Source organism: Aspergillus campestris (assembly GCF_002847485.1).
Source record: "Aspergillus campestris IBT 28561 chromosome Unknown P168scaffold_2, whole genome shotgun sequence".
Classification (NCBI taxonomy): Eukaryota; Fungi; Ascomycota; class Eurotiomycetes; order Eurotiales; family Aspergillaceae; genus Aspergillus; species Aspergillus campestris.
In genome coordinates, this window is record NW_020194337.1 from 261,089 (window position 1) to 275,806 (window position 14,718).

The window sequence follows — 14,718 nt, forward strand, 5'->3', positions numbered from 1 at the left end:
TACGAACCTCCTTTTAGCAAAACGACTGTCTCGTCATGTCATCTGATAAACCCCGACTTACACATGATGATTATACTGTGGCTTGGATCTGCCCTCTTGTTGTCGAGCAGACCGCTGCAATAGTCATGTTGGACAGTGAACATGAACGTCTGCCACAGCCGCCCAGTGACCACAATGTCTACACGCTTGGAAGCATCAACGGGCATAACGTTGTGATTGCTGGCCTCCACACCCCTGGCAATAACCCTGCGGCCGTCGTCGCGACGCAGATGAGAAACACCTTCCCGCAGCTCAGATTCGGTGTGCTGGTCGGCATAGGCGGTGGCGTACCGACCAAGTCTGAACAGGGAGACATTCATCTGGGACATGTGGTCGTCAGCCAACCGGTAGGCGAGCACTCAGGGGTAATCCAATACGATCACGGCAAAGCCCAAGTCGGCCAGTTTCGACACACCGGCTACCTGGCTCCGCCGCCAGCAGTATTACTCAATGCCGCTCGAGAAATGGACATAAGGCGTGCAATTGCGCCGGAGGATCCGGTTCTCAATCACCTTTTGCGTATCAACACCGGTCTTAAGCGACTGCGGATATATAAATTTCCTGGGGTTGAACAGGACCGCCTGTTCAAAGCAGATTATGTCCACCGTGACCCGAATGCTTCCTGCCGGAAGTGTGGATGCGAATCGGACTTCATTGTGGATCGTCACGCTGACGACAGCGATAATTACAGCGATGATGAAGACAGCATATCCGATCAAGCCGAACAACTCGTGGTACATAGGGGGACGATTGCCGCCGGGGAACTAGTGATCAGACATGGCCAGCTGAGAGACGAACTAGCAAAGCAGTATGGTATCCTCTGTTTTGAGATGGAGGCTGCCGGGGCTTTGGCCGACTTCCCTTGCCTTGTTATTCGAGGTATCGCGGACTATTCGGACTCGCATAAGAATGATCGGTGGCACGGTTACGCGGCAGCAGCAGCAGCAGCCTATGCTCGTGAGCTATTCTTCCACATGCCTGTGGATGAGGTGAAGCAAGTCAAAATAGCCGAACACGGTCAGTAAGCAGCGATAGATGAGTAAAGACCCTATATACTGACCGCCCTGTAGACGTGGATCAAATGATTCATCAAGTTGAAGGCCTCGCTCAAGATAATCAATACAATAAGATATGCGAATGGCTTAGCCCCCCTGATCCCTCGGTCAATCTGAGCAAAGCACTCAAGGAGCGACACATAGGAACGGGTTCTTGGTTTATCCAGAGCCCACAATTCGGAGAGTGGATATCTGGGACGCGTCAAAACCTCTGGCTACATGGGATTCCAGGTTGCGGAAAGACCGTTCTGAGCGCGACAACGATAGAGCACCTCACTCAACAACTCAAACCTACTCATGATGTTCTTTATTACTTTTTCGATTTCAACGATGTCGACAAGCAGTCATGTGACAATCTCATCCGCTCTCTTATTTCACAGTTGTATTCGCGATGTGAGAATTCTCGGAAGGAGCTGGATAAGCTATGTTTGTCCTGCAACAATGGCCGACAACAGCCGTCATACGAATCTCTTGTCACCACATTCCTGCGGATTGTGAGAGTTGAAGAAATTCGGATCGTTTTAGATGCTCTCGATGAATGCAGAGCAAGACCCGATCTTTTTTTGTTAATGGAAAGTCTCGCAAACTCCGGTTGTTCCGTCCTCGCCACCAGTCGGAAAGAAGAGGATGTTGAATCAGAAATTAGGCGCTGGATGCACCAGGACAATATCATTCCAATCCAAAATGGTGCTGTAGACGAAGACATTCGCGCATATGTCCATGCCCGACTTCAATATGATCGAGGATTTGAGAGGTGGCGCTCGAGGCCACAGGTGCAAGAAGAGATTGAGACGGAACTTATGAGGAAAGCCGATGGAATGTAAGATGCAATCTTGAACTCATGGCTCTATACACGGTTTCTTCGTCTAGAAGTGCTGACTCTGTCTTTAGGTTCAGATGGGCTACATGCCAACTTGATATTCTGGAAAAGTGTCCGAATCTGCCAAAACTCCGGGAGTCGCTCAGGTCTCTCCCAAAGACGCTAGAGGAGACGTACGGTCGAATATTGGCCAACATTGACGAGATCTATCGAGATTATGCGATCAGGATTCTGCAATTCCTTACTTACTCGGAACGACCCCTCACAATAGAAGAAGTCGTTGATGCTTTGGTGGTTGACCCCGATGGGGACATCCCGTTTGATCCCGAAGATAGGATGCCAGAGCCCCGAGATATTATGAGAATATGTCCAAGTCTAATCACCCTCGTGGTAAGGACAGAGGAGGACTATCTAGAATACGACGATCCAAAATATGTGACGGTGCTTCAGTTGGCGCACTTCTCTGTACAGCAATATCTCGTGTCAACAAGAATTGCAGCAACCTTCCCAGTGAACATGGCCGAGGTTGGTGCACTGTTTCAGACGAGCATCAACGAAGTAGACGCAAAGGCAACTATTACAAGAGTCTGCCTGTCGTACTTATCGCATCTGGGGGAACAGCGTCGTCCGGCCCATGAGCTCACGATACAGTTTCCGCTATCGGTATACTCCGCGCAGTACTGGATGGATTATGCGAAGACTGTAGAGATTGAAGAAGTGGTCCGAGAAAGCATTCTTAAATTTCTTCTCGAGAAAAAGGAAGCATACGCAGTCTGGGGAGACCTATTTGACCCAAAGCAATGGTGGACTAAAGGCCTGTTCCAACTTCCTTTGGCATCTCCACTGTACTACATATCTCTATCAGGTCTTCAACATGTTGCAAAATTGTTATTGGAGAGAGAAGTCGATGTCGATGCCCAGGGTGGAAGGTATGGCAATGCCCTCCAGGCGGCTTGTTATAGAGGTAATAAGGAAACTGTGGAGATACTACTGGATAACGGAGCTGATGTGAATACGCAAGGAGGACAGTATGGCACTGCTCTCCAGGCAGCTTCTTTGGAAGGCCACAGGGACATTGTAGAGATACTACTGGATCACGGAGCTGATGCTAATGTACAGGAAGGAGAGTATGGCACTGCTCTCCAGACAGCTTCTTTTAAAGGTCACAGAGATATTGTGGAGATGCTACTGAATAGCGGAGCTGATGCTAATGCACAGGAAGGAGTGTATGGCACTGCTCTCCAGGCAGCTTCTTTTGAAGGCCACAGGGATATTGTGAAGATACTACTAGATAGTGGAGCTGATGCCAATGTACAGGGAGGAGAGTATGGCACTGCTCTCCAGGTAGCTTCTTTTGAAGACCACAGGGATATTGTGGAGATGCTACTGAATAGCGGAGCTGATGCTAATGCACAGGGAGGAGAGTATGGCACTGCTTTCCAGGCAGCTTCTTTTAAAGGCCACAGGGATATTATGGAGATGCTACTGGATAGCGGAGCGGAGATCAATGCCAAAGGGGGGGAATATGGCACTACTCTTCAGGCAGCTTCTGCTAAGGGCCTTAAGTAAATTGTGCAGATGTTGCAAGACAGAGGAGCCGACAGTTTATGCCCGGTCAATGCTTAGGGCTGCCGTCTATGCTGCCGTCCATACCCCTAGCGATCGACATGCTGGGCTCGCTCCCAGGATTTTCAAATCAACCCTATAGCCTTCTAGCAATGCACCCCGAACGCGGACATTTATCGTGGCGATGATGTTTCTCCATGGACAGGAAAATATGACGTGTGTTCCCAACAGCTAGCTACTGTCTAGACATGGGCAACAACGACTGGCCTGATCCAATCTTAGCCACTGCACAGAAAAGTCGAACGGCAGCTTGGGAGGGCTTGACCTGACTGATATCCCCAACATTCGATGATATGTGGCGATTAATAAGGAAATGCTCCCCAGACAGCTCCTTTTGAAAGGTCAATGATGAGACTTTTCTTTCTCTGAAATGACAACAACATTGCACGAGCTCGGACGACTTCGTGGTGAACGTGGTGACTATTGTCCCAGGGCTGAGATATGACGTAAACCATGCATCTTACTCAAGAGGCATGCTTGGTTTACGAAAAGCGGCTTGGTCATGGAACACGGGAAGCAAACCGATGGAAAGGGTCAAAGGGCAACGATTTTGTATGGCATTATTGTGCGATTGAAGATTGGAAAGATTGTGTGAAGAACGAGAATGAGATTTGCGAGGGAAAACCCTGGAAATCAGCAGACTGGCCGAGTGCATTCACTGGATTCCTTCCATTGTGAATTGTGAATCTTGTCTTGAAACACCGACCTCTCTCTATGCTACTGGCTCGCATATCTTGGTGCTTGAACTTGAACACAGTTCCACTCTATGCAGAATATGGCACGCCGTCCCGGGCAATTTGGTAACACGACCCAGAACCAATGACTTGTCTATACTTCTAGTTGACGCTCTAGCCCGTCTACCATCTAGTGCTTTCAACGACCCCTCGAGAAATCACACATGTGCACCTCAAACAGACGAATCTCTACAGCTTACTCCTCGGAGGAGCCACCAGTTTCTCCACCTCTGCGAACCGGTAATAGAACTCCAGACTCTGTGGGTTCAACAACGTGCCTGACGCCTTGACCTGTCTACCAGATACAATTTGCTTCACGGGCAGTTCTACCTTTTTGAGATTGACCGTTGTCTGGACATGTTAGTTGTCTATTTTGCCTCACTCTGGGAGGAAGAACGGGAAGAAGAACGGGAAGAAGAAAGGGAAGTAGAAGAGGAAGAAGAGAAAACGGGAAAGAGACGCGAAAAGAGACACAAAACAAACGAAGAAAAGAAAGAAAAAAAAAGAAGAAAAGAAAGAAGTAAAAAAAAAAAAACATACCGGAATCTCAGGCGTCTCAAAAACATACTTTGGCACATGGCGCGCACTCAGTGCCTTTCGAATCGCCTCTTTCACTCTCCCGACAAGCTCCAAGCTGAATGAAATCCCGGGTTGCATTAGCAGGAAGAGAAGCACAAACTCGTCTGCGTCGTGGGGACGGCGCTGGCCGACGCAGATCGAGTCGGCGATTTCCTGCGGGAACTGCGTGTCGATCACGTTGTAGATCTCGCTGGAGCCGAAGCGGATGCCGGATGGGTTGAGGACGCCGTCGGAGCGGCCGAGGAAGAAGATTTGTTTGGTTACGGGGTGGATGCTGATGAAGTCGCCGTGGGTCCAGACGTCTGTTTTCGGATATGAAGGTTAGTTTGTGGCCGGGGTAGAAAGGAGAGAAGTTGGGGAGGAAAGTCTAGGTAAGGTGGAAAGGGGACGACGCACTGTCAAATCGGGCAAAGTACGAATCAAAGTATTTCTGCGCCCCATCGTCTCCCAGAAATTTGACCGGCATGGTGGGGAACGCGCCGGGTGCTACCAGCTCGCCGGGCACGCCGTCTGGCACGGCGGTGCCCTTCACGCCAGATGCGCCCTCGTCTGCTTGATCATACACCGCGATGGGGATCCCCAGACTGGGACCCTGACATCCACCGACATAAAGCGGCGTCAGCGGGTTCTCGAGCCCAAAGCAGGCAGCCAGGTCCGTACCGCCGGAGATATTGGCCAACTGGGCACGGGCGGGAAAACCGTGGTCGTAAAACCACTCAAACAGGGACTCGGAGAGAACCATGCCCGTGCTAGTGACGATGGAGAGATTCTGCAGGTTGGCAATCTCCCGCGGGCTCACACCGTTCTTGCGCAGCTCGTGCAGGTACCGTGGGGACGTGCCGAAGTGAGTGACCTTGTATTTGTCCAGCAGGCGGATGAGGAACGTGACATCTGGCAGGAAGGGGCTTCCATCGTAGAGGATGGGTTTGCCTCCGATGGACAGGCAGGAAACGGCCGACATGTACATGATCCAGCCGGTTGTGGTGTACTGCAGCACTGTTGTCTGGGGGCCGTTGTTGCGGTGCAGACGGGCCTCTTTGTTCGAGTTGAGGATGTATCCGCCCACGCCGTGGACAATCGGCTTCGGTTTGCCAGTCGTACCGGATGAGTACACGACGAGGAACGGGTCGCGGAAGCCCACTCGCACAAACTCCAGCTGATCAGATGGAGCTTGGTTCAGGAAGGTGGCTAGCGTCTGGGTTTTGGGCAGAGGAGCCACATCAGCCGGTCGTTCAGGGAAGCGAGGCATCGCTACGACACCCTTGAACTCCCGGACCCCTTCGAGACCGCTCACGCACTCTGCGATCTTGGAGCGCAAGTCCGTTTGTTTTCCATTATAAACGGTAGCGTCATCGAAAAACACCCACTTCGGTTTAAGCTGCAGCAGCCGGTCCAGGATTCCCTTGACGCCGGTATCGGTCGAAGCCGATGAGAAGAGACCCCCAAGCGCCGTGGAAGCCAGGAGCACCACCAGGGTATCGATGCTGTTACTCGCGACAACAGCGATGCGGTCACCCTTGACGACGCCGGCCGCCTTCAGCGCCTGCACCAGCCGACCCGTCTTCTGGCGCAATTGGGCCCAAGTGATGCTGACGGCAGGCTCGGAACCGCCCTCGCGGATCTGCGTCAGGGCGATCTTGTCGTCTTCTTTGTTCTTTTTCGTGGTCTTGGGGGGTCCATTGATGGAATTGTCGGCTGTGAAGAGCATGTTCTCGGCGAAGTTGACACGAATGCCGTCGAACCAGTTGGGGATACTATCCATGCGGGCAGATTCGTCGAAGGAAATGGTGTAGGAGCCTTCGTAGATGATGGGGAAGTATTTCCAGCAGAAATCCCAGAATGCCGCTCGGTTGTTGATGCTCCATTGGTAGAGGTCGTTATATGTCTGTTTTCATACCAATCAATTCTCGTTATTCTTCCTGTCTGGATGCTTGGAGAGGATGCTTGGAGGGGTACCTGGAAGATGACGCCCTTTTCCTGTTCGAGCTTGACTTTAAAGTCCCACATCTGGGTGGATTTGGGATCGGGGTGTTCCCACAGCTTGCGGGGGAGGGGATATGTGGCCGTCATGTTGAATTGGAGTATACTGTTAGTATGTTGTATCTTTCGGTCTCAATCCCACGATGGGAGGGACTAGATATAGGGAAAGAGAGTAGTATATAAGAGTGGGTCTCTCGGAGTGCGGGGAAGTCTCCAAGATTACAAACTGAATATGGCAAGCTCCGACACTGGCGCCGAAAAGGACCTAGGTCGTCCTGGCTATACTGAGTCTCATAGGCTTGGATGATCCGATTTGGATTTTCGTGCAGTTCAACATCCTCCATCCGGGGCAATGCCATACGGTAGATCGATGGAGACCTCGGATATATACATCTTGTTCAACATGATTATATGTCCATTTGAACAGGCTTGTAATAAGTATAACTTATAAAAAATATATAAGATCAAAAAAGAAAAGAAACTCTCCTAAGGTTTGTATAAGTATTCTTTTTGTAAATACTCTTAGATATATGACCTCGGATACGTACATTATATATACTATCCACGAGTCCACACCTTTACCAGCACCAAAGAACACACTTGTACTATAGGGATTCCATCGTTATGTCCACCTGTTCAGATATGATAAACTAATGTATAGTTTGATAAGTAGATGATGATAGTTGTTGTAGAAATAGTGAATGCAATCGGAAAACATGGTAGCATGTCATTTTCTCCTGACCATTCGACCAAAAACACCAATCGGCGCGTGCGAGGATCTTGATATCCAGCGCTTGTCAAGTGATCGGCCGAGATTTCCCCAGACTGACTGTGGTTAGATTAGTCGTGCTTTTGAAAATATTCGCGACCCTTTCATAGTATTCAATCATCGAAGATCATCAATATCTGAACTGCTTCCTCATTACCTACCCCCGCAGTTGTGGTGCCAGGCATGGGTCCAATCAGTCCAAAGAATCCAACGACCCAGATGAAAACACTCTTATCATCTACATCCCTCCTCATATCCGACCAAATAACATGCGATCCCTAAACCAATTCCCCCCCGAGCTCTCATCGATCACATACTCAGCTGCCTGTTCCGCGCAGATCTCAAAGCTGCCCGTCTAACATGCCGCGCCCTGAGCGGTATCGCAACACACTGGCTCTATCACTCCATTTACACACGCATCCCATCCTTCCAGAACAACGTCGTCCGCCAGGAAATTGAAGGCCTCCAAGAGCTCGTCTCGAAATTTGCACCACTAGTTCACAAGATTGACATCGACGGCGGAGATGACTATTGCTCGTTCGAAGTGGCCTCGTTCCTGGACAAGCTGCCCGCTTTGGAGAAGATTCACATGTGCGGCGTCCGTACATCGTGGTACCATGATCAGTTTTTCCAGGGGGATTTCGAGAGGGCTATGCTCCGCGCGAGTCTCATTACTCCAATTGAAACCAGGATTCTGGCTGATTTAAAGTCTTGTACGATTTCCTCCAATTCCACCGGCCAAGGATTATCACTGATACAGCGGCACTTGAAATAGTGACCCTGAAGGTCCACCAAGATCAGGGAGACTGGCTCCTCACAGATCTTGGAATTCTATTTTTGATTCCCCAACTCCAGCATTTAACCCTAGACCACATCGTTTTGAATTATGGGGATCCCGCATTATTCCCACATCCTTGGGCATCTTCGGGGCTCACTCACTACTCCCACCAGACGAGCCTGGAATCTCTATCCATTATCGACTCTTATATTGATCTCCAGGCCCTAGAGGAGATCCTGGCCCCCCCTCAGGCGCTGACGCATCTTCGACTGGAGAGTCGCCGTCCGGACTGCGACGAGCTACCCGACGGCTGGCAAGAACGGACGTGCAACCGGGAGGCCATCTAACGTGCCATTGCGCAGCAGAGACTGTCGTTGGAGAAGTTGGACATCCGGTGGGATGTGCGGTCGGCACCTCTGGAGGGACCTGGTTGGACGCGGGTCCGGTTCCCTAGGTTGAGGGAGCGTAAGGTGACTTTCGGAGCAATCGATGAGTCGCATCAAATCGAGATCGGTGATTTGAACAGTGGTAACGGGGATGTGAGACCCCTAATGTGAATCCATAATGTGCAACACTGATCGATGGGGCAAGAGAAGAAGAGATAGAGGAGACGCGATAGCCCTAAAGATTTATCGATCTCATTGTCGGTTTTGGTCCATGAATGTTGTAGCTAAAAACTCTTTCTCCTGGTACTATTCAAAGCATATAGTTCTCCATCGAGCAAGGCTACTGTCTGTTATGTTCTTTCCATGTGTTCATTAGCATCGTGGGCAATGTGTCTTCTTTCAAACTGATGGAAATTTAATTTCAACAAACTAAAATTCCATCCCTGCCACACGTACGTGTCTTCTATACTAAAGCAAGCCCTTTGAACGCCAAATTGTCATCGCGGGGCTCTGGAGCCTGTTGAAGAGGATCTGTAGATCCCTCTCCAGTTCATTGCTAGACGAGTCAACGTGGCTTCTGTGACTCCGTAACTATAAGTAAAGTTAATAATCATATCCAGCACGTATAATTCAGGGACTTATACTATCTTTCTACTTACTTGCCTCGTAATTATAAAAAACACGAAAGAATCAGTAACGTACTTATACATGTAACTGAAATGATCACAACATAATTTATCGTGGATCCCACCAGGGTTCACCTGGGGTGAATCCTAGCTATGAGTTAACATCACGACACTTTTGAACTTCATAATCTAACCCTATATCCAGTGCAACACTTATTTATTTGGCAGTAGCCATAACCCAACATGAGCATTCATTGAATGGGGCATCTAAGAAGAAAAAGCCCAAAATTGGTCTCGAATCGTGTGGTTTTCGAATGCAATATGGTGGCTATTTCTATAGTGCCGTAATGTCGATATATCCTCAATGTTGGCCAATATCTGACCGTACACCTCCGATGCCCTTGGGAGAGACCTAAATGTCTCCTAGAGTATTGAATATTATGACACCCATCTATCTGAGAGTATCAAGTTGGCATGTAGCCTAGTTGGACCTAGACACAGAGTCAGCGCTGGTCAACAAAAACCCCTTCCAGAACCTCACCCCATTCCACCCTCCATCCCTCTATATCTTCTGGTAAGCTACCTAATGTTTTGTCACGCCTGCAACTCACCCATCACCAGGACCAAAAGTGCCTCCATGTTGATACTCCAGCCCACAGAAGAACTCTTTTTATTCTTTCGGCCCAGAAGTGGGACTCCCTATAATTCTATCCCCGTCATGACGAAGATTGTTCCCTAGACGTGAGGACCGCCAGGGCTTATGAAGAGATTTCCCATGCTTCTATACCCTTTCCCTGAGCTGCTTGATTGATTGGGACTCAATCTTGGGCTAGTAAATGACATTTTAGCTGGTCATATTGTGGTTTGCAGGATGGGCATGATCTCGCTTACTATGATATATATATATTTGGATAGGAGATAGGGTTGTAGTTATTCGTGGATGAAATGGAAATGTGTAGATGGTTACTCAGATCTGCAAGAGGGCGATAGAACGGCTTTTGAATATATTTGTTACTTTCTTCGTATCTTCGTGGATTCGTTTACTCTATTATGCTTGTTTCACCACTAGGGCTAGGATTGTTAGAATTACTATATAATGATGATTATATCAGGTGATTGGCCACTTCCATTGCTCTGACTGCTGTCAGTAGACATCAGTCAGGAATTGCTAATGTTTCGGCCATACAACGAAGCCACCGAGGAGAGTGCTACTAGATTATCATACTGTGATAAACAGACTCTCAGTGACTATTGAGATCAGTGGCATGAAGACGCAAGAAAGTAGAGATACTAGAATATAGTACAGCTGTAGTTTATCTGGAAGAAAAAGGATAAAAAATTGGCTACTAAGACAATGAGAATAACTAAACCCTGCTGTATGTCAATACAGTGACAGTATTGGCATCAAGCTATGCCTCGGCTACAAGCCTTTCTCCTCTCTTGATGCGGGCAAATTTGAGGCATCTCCTCGCACACCCGCGGCTCTATATAGCCTGGTATGAATTAGAGATAGACGAACTGCTAGAGTGAATGAGTTGGCTGCAGGGGACGGGATAGGATAATATACATTATAAGCCTGTATCATGGCCATGTTGGGTATATGCAAGAAATTCCCCTCCAATACCAATAAATATAGGTATATATAAACTCTGGTGGATGGACAGGTCTCCGGAAAACCCAGGCAGCTATAGCCTAAGGCACCTTCATGCCAGAAGTTTTGCCTTCTTTTGACCTTCCCACGAGACTACTTCATATCTCCGCTCTATATCATGGTCAGAACCTGTATCCCAGGTCTCACCACATGGACTGAAGCCATTGTCCATCATTGCTCCGGATGAGGCATTCCCCAAGGTTGTATATCACTCACTTACTACCTACTAGCCCAATCTATGTCGAAATATGACAACGGAACCCCTCCAATTGATTGTATAGATTGACTAAAAGGGTAATCACAGTGATCATCCATGCCAGACAACAACAGTATGGCGGGATCTTTACCGAAACGAGGTTAGCAGCTGGCCCTAATCGCTTGAGTCATAGTTTTCGACCCCCACTCTATTCAAGCCATGATCTATTCTAGTCATATGATCAATGACAACCAGGTGTCTTGCCCATGTCGTCCTCTCCTGTTGCTGCGGATATACATGCCCGCACAGTCTCCTCGTCGAGTATGGAGATCGCTATGTCCGAGATAGGAGATGTAGCTTCGGTGGGCCGCCAACGGAGCGGGCCGAAGGACGAGGAAATGACACAGCCCTTGTCTCATGGAGATCGCGAGGGATTCGACTCGTTGCCGGTGGCAAGCGAGACTCGCAGCAAGTGGAAGATTAGTGCAATAATGATTGCGCTCGCGGTAAGGGGAATTCACCAACGCTGATGCGGATAAGACGGAGCCATTGTCTGGGTAGACCATACAAGGACTACTGACGATTCACCGACTGACTGACATCTCTCTCCAGCTCGGGATGTTTGTCGCTGCCCTCGATCAAACGATTGTGGCTACTGCGACCCCCACGATCTCCGCGGAGCTGCACTCGGCCGCCGGCTATGTCTGGATTGGCGGCGCCTATCTTCTGGCCAACGCTGCCAGCTCCAATATTTGGGTTAATCTGTCGGATATCTGGGGCCGCAAGCCCATTCTGCTGGCGGCGGTCGCGCTTTTCTTTGGCTCCTCGATCATATGTGCAATGGCGGTCAACATGCCCATGCTGATTGCTGGCCGTGGGCTTCAGGGCGTCGCCGGTGGCGGCCTCCTCCAGCTGGTCATCGTCGCCATTTCGGATCTGTTCAGTGTTCGGTATGTCTCCAGGGAAATTGACCGTGTGGAAACCACGCGCTGACTCTGCACTAGACTTCGCAGTCTGTTCATGGGCCTGATCGAGTTCATTTGGGCCATTGCGGGCGCCCTGGGTCCCATCGTCGGTGGTGCCTTGACCCAGTCGGTTTCATGGCGGTGGGTTTTCTGGATCAATCTACCCGTCTGTGGTGTGGCCTTTATCCTGCTCCTCGTGTTTTTGGATGTACACAACCCCAGGACCTCCGTCATCGATGGTATCAAAGCAGTCGACTGGTGGGGCAGTTTTGCCATTCTCGCCCTGACGGTCATGCTCCTGCTGGGCTTGGACTTTGGAGGAAACACTTTCCCCTGGAGCTCGGCCAAGGTCATCTGTCTGATTGTCTTTGGCGCGCTGATGTCGCTCGTGTTTATTTACTGCGAGAAGCGCCTTGCGAAGTATCCGCTGATGCCGTTGGAGATCTTCAAAACTCGATCCAACATCGCCTGCTTCCTGGTCGATTTTACCCACGGGGTTGTAAGTATCTTTCTAACAATCCACCCTACAAAACACAGACACCCTCTGACTGTTAGTAGGCTTACATTGGAATGGAGTATTACCTCCCTCTCTATTTCCAGTCCGTCCAGATGGCCTCCCCGTTTCGCTCTGGTCTTCTTCTTCTCCCCTTCATTTTGACCGAAGCCGTACTAAGCCTCGCTGCGGGGCTCATCATCCACGCCACCGGTCGCTATCTGGAGGTGATCTGGATCGGCATGACGCTTGTTGTCCTGGGAGCCGGACTCCTCATTGACTACGGCATTGACACCTCCCTGGGAAAGATCATCGGATATCAGATGGTGGCCGGCTCGGGCTGTGGGCTTCTCTTCACCCCGCCGCTTATTGCCCTCCAGAGCGGCATCAAGCAGAGTGAAACCGCCAGCGCCACGGCGACCTTCGGCTTTATCCGCAACGTGGCCATGGCGCTGTCCGTGGTCATCGGTGGAGTGGTCTTCCAGAACGGCATGAACACGCAGCAATCCAGCCTCCGCAGAGCCGGTCTTTCCCCGTCCTTGATGGCGGAGTTCACGGGAGCCGAAGCCGCCGCCAACGTGGTGTCGATCCATGCGGTCAAGGATCCCCAGCAGCGAGAGGCCGTCACGAGCGCCTTTGCTTGGGGATTGCGCAACATGTGGATCCTATACACGGCTCTGGCCGCATGTGGACTGATCGCCAGTGTCTTCATCCAACGCCAGCATCTCAGCCAAGAACACGTTGAAACGAAGACAGGACTGAAGGAGAAGGAGGCATCTGCAGTTTCAAACGTCCCCCTTGATTCTGGCTTGCCTAGGGCCTAAAGTCAGCGTTCACCTGCTTCACGTCATCGGACTTGGTGACAGATCACGGTGCACCTCAGTTGTTCTGCAGAGGATTAAAATTCATTTCGGGCATTTCACGTACATATCAGACAAAAAGCTTTTCGGGATAGTCAAAACAGCGATAGGAATCAATAGAGATCGGAACTTACCGGTGGGGCCAGAGCGGCGACTGCCGAAACCCTAAAACCGTACTTAATCTCTCCGTCTCTCCATCTCCTCATCTCTCCTCATCTCCTCCACCTCTTTTATCTTCCATCGCGACAAGGCTGGACCTTGCTTTAACTTCATAATTGATCGCGCAATTGAGCATATTAACCTTCTCTTCCAATATACGTCCAAACATTACAATGGCCCCCCACCTCACCTCCAATCCCACCCTGAGCGTCGTCCCCGAACCCCTCACTCGGGATGCCTTCGCGCCCTTCGGCACCGCCGTCTACTCCCCTCTCCCACGCGACTTCTCCTCACCCCCATCGTCAGTCTCCTCCCTGACACCACACGATCCAGCGCCCGTGCTCGCCAACCAGAACTCCGCGCTCAAATACAGTGGTATCTCCCCACTACTCAACGAGTACCCGGATCGCTGTCCCAGCGGGAAACCCTCCTCCGGCCGCATGACCATGTTCTCCTGCTTTCCGCGCTCGCTGCGCACTGTTCAGTCGTCGTCGCGATCATCTGCAGTATTTGACGTCCGCATCCTCGAGCGCCACCCCTTCACCACACAGACATTCACCCCCATCGACCTATCCTCGCAGACGCGCGCCGGCGACCACGACGAGCCCTTCTTTCTCGTTGTCGTTGCGCCGACTCTCAAGGGCACTACTGCGACTGCGAAGACCGCTAAAGGAGACACCGTCACCGTCCAAGACCCGCCGGATTTGTCGCGCTTGAGAGCCTTTGTAGCCCGCGGCGGTCAGGCGGTCACCTATGGGGTGGGAACGTGGCATGCGCCGATGGTTGTTCTGGGCCCGAGACGCGTGGATTTTGTGGTCGTGCAATTTGGGAATGGGGTTGACGAGGAGGATTGTCAGGAGGTGGAGTTTGGGGAGGGCGTGGTTGTGGATTTGGGGGACGGGGGAGTGGGGGGGCGAGGCTTTAGATGTGGGTTATACCTTGTAAATAATGGAATAAGAGGAGATGATACTGTGTAGGTAGGTAGTTAACGATGTCTCTATG

At 50.4% G+C, this 14,718-nt stretch overlaps 5 protein-coding genes across 5 annotated transcripts; 4 read left to right on the plus strand and 1 right to left on the minus strand.

Annotated features, from left to right (window-relative positions):
- Nucleotides 1–35: 35 nt before the first annotated feature.
- P168DRAFT_308946 (purine and uridine phosphorylase) lies at nucleotides 36–3,483 on the plus strand (the record flags this gene model as incomplete). The annotated part of the gene is made up of 14 exons (XM_024839248.1): nucleotides 36–1,056; nucleotides 1,110–1,914; nucleotides 1,986–2,443; nucleotides 2,477–2,499; nucleotides 2,536–2,577; nucleotides 2,614–2,634; nucleotides 2,668–2,779; nucleotides 2,816–2,843; nucleotides 2,877–2,922; nucleotides 2,962–3,027; nucleotides 3,061–3,076; nucleotides 3,116–3,208; nucleotides 3,239–3,258; nucleotides 3,295–3,483. 14 exons carry the CDS (start codon nucleotides 36–38, stop codon nucleotides 3,481–3,483), a joined length of 2,940 nt encoding a protein of 979 aa, XP_024695580.1.
- Nucleotides 3,484–4,463: 980 nt separating this feature from the next.
- P168DRAFT_231095 (acetoacetyl-CoA synthase) lies at nucleotides 4,464–6,923 on the minus strand (the record flags this gene model as incomplete). Its single annotated transcript, XM_024833263.1, has 4 exons — nucleotides 4,464–4,625; nucleotides 4,815–5,155; nucleotides 5,250–6,738; nucleotides 6,810–6,923. 4 exons carry the CDS (start codon nucleotides 6,921–6,923, stop codon nucleotides 4,464–4,466), a joined length of 2,106 nt encoding a protein of 701 aa, XP_024695581.1.
- Nucleotides 6,924–7,065: 142 nt separating this feature from the next.
- On the plus strand, nucleotides 7,066–9,063 carry P168DRAFT_324452 (uncharacterized protein; the record flags this gene model as incomplete). Its single annotated transcript, XM_024840838.1, has 3 exons — nucleotides 7,066–7,102; nucleotides 7,941–8,315; nucleotides 8,378–9,063. The coding sequence occupies 3 exons, from the start codon at nucleotides 7,066–7,068 to the stop codon at nucleotides 8,725–8,727; spliced, it is 762 nt and encodes a 253-aa protein (XP_024695582.1). The 3' UTR covers nucleotides 8,728–9,063.
- Nucleotides 9,064–11,857: 2,794 nt separating this feature from the next.
- On the plus strand, nucleotides 11,858–13,521 carry P168DRAFT_279005 (MDR family MFS transporter; the record flags this gene model as incomplete). The annotated part of the gene is made up of 3 exons (XM_024835746.1): nucleotides 11,858–12,189; nucleotides 12,244–12,703; nucleotides 12,763–13,521. 3 exons carry the CDS (start codon nucleotides 11,858–11,860, stop codon nucleotides 13,519–13,521), a joined length of 1,551 nt encoding a protein of 516 aa, XP_024695583.1.
- Nucleotides 13,522–13,641: 120 nt separating this feature from the next.
- P168DRAFT_337874 (ureidoglycolate hydrolase) lies at nucleotides 13,642–14,701 on the plus strand (the record flags this gene model as incomplete). The annotated part of the gene is made up of 2 exons (XM_024841753.1): nucleotides 13,642–14,643; nucleotides 14,694–14,701. Exons 1-2 carry the CDS (start codon nucleotides 13,890–13,892, stop codon nucleotides 14,699–14,701), a joined length of 762 nt encoding a protein of 253 aa, XP_024695584.1. The 5' UTR covers nucleotides 13,642–13,889.
- Nucleotides 14,702–14,718: the final 17 nt, after the last annotated feature.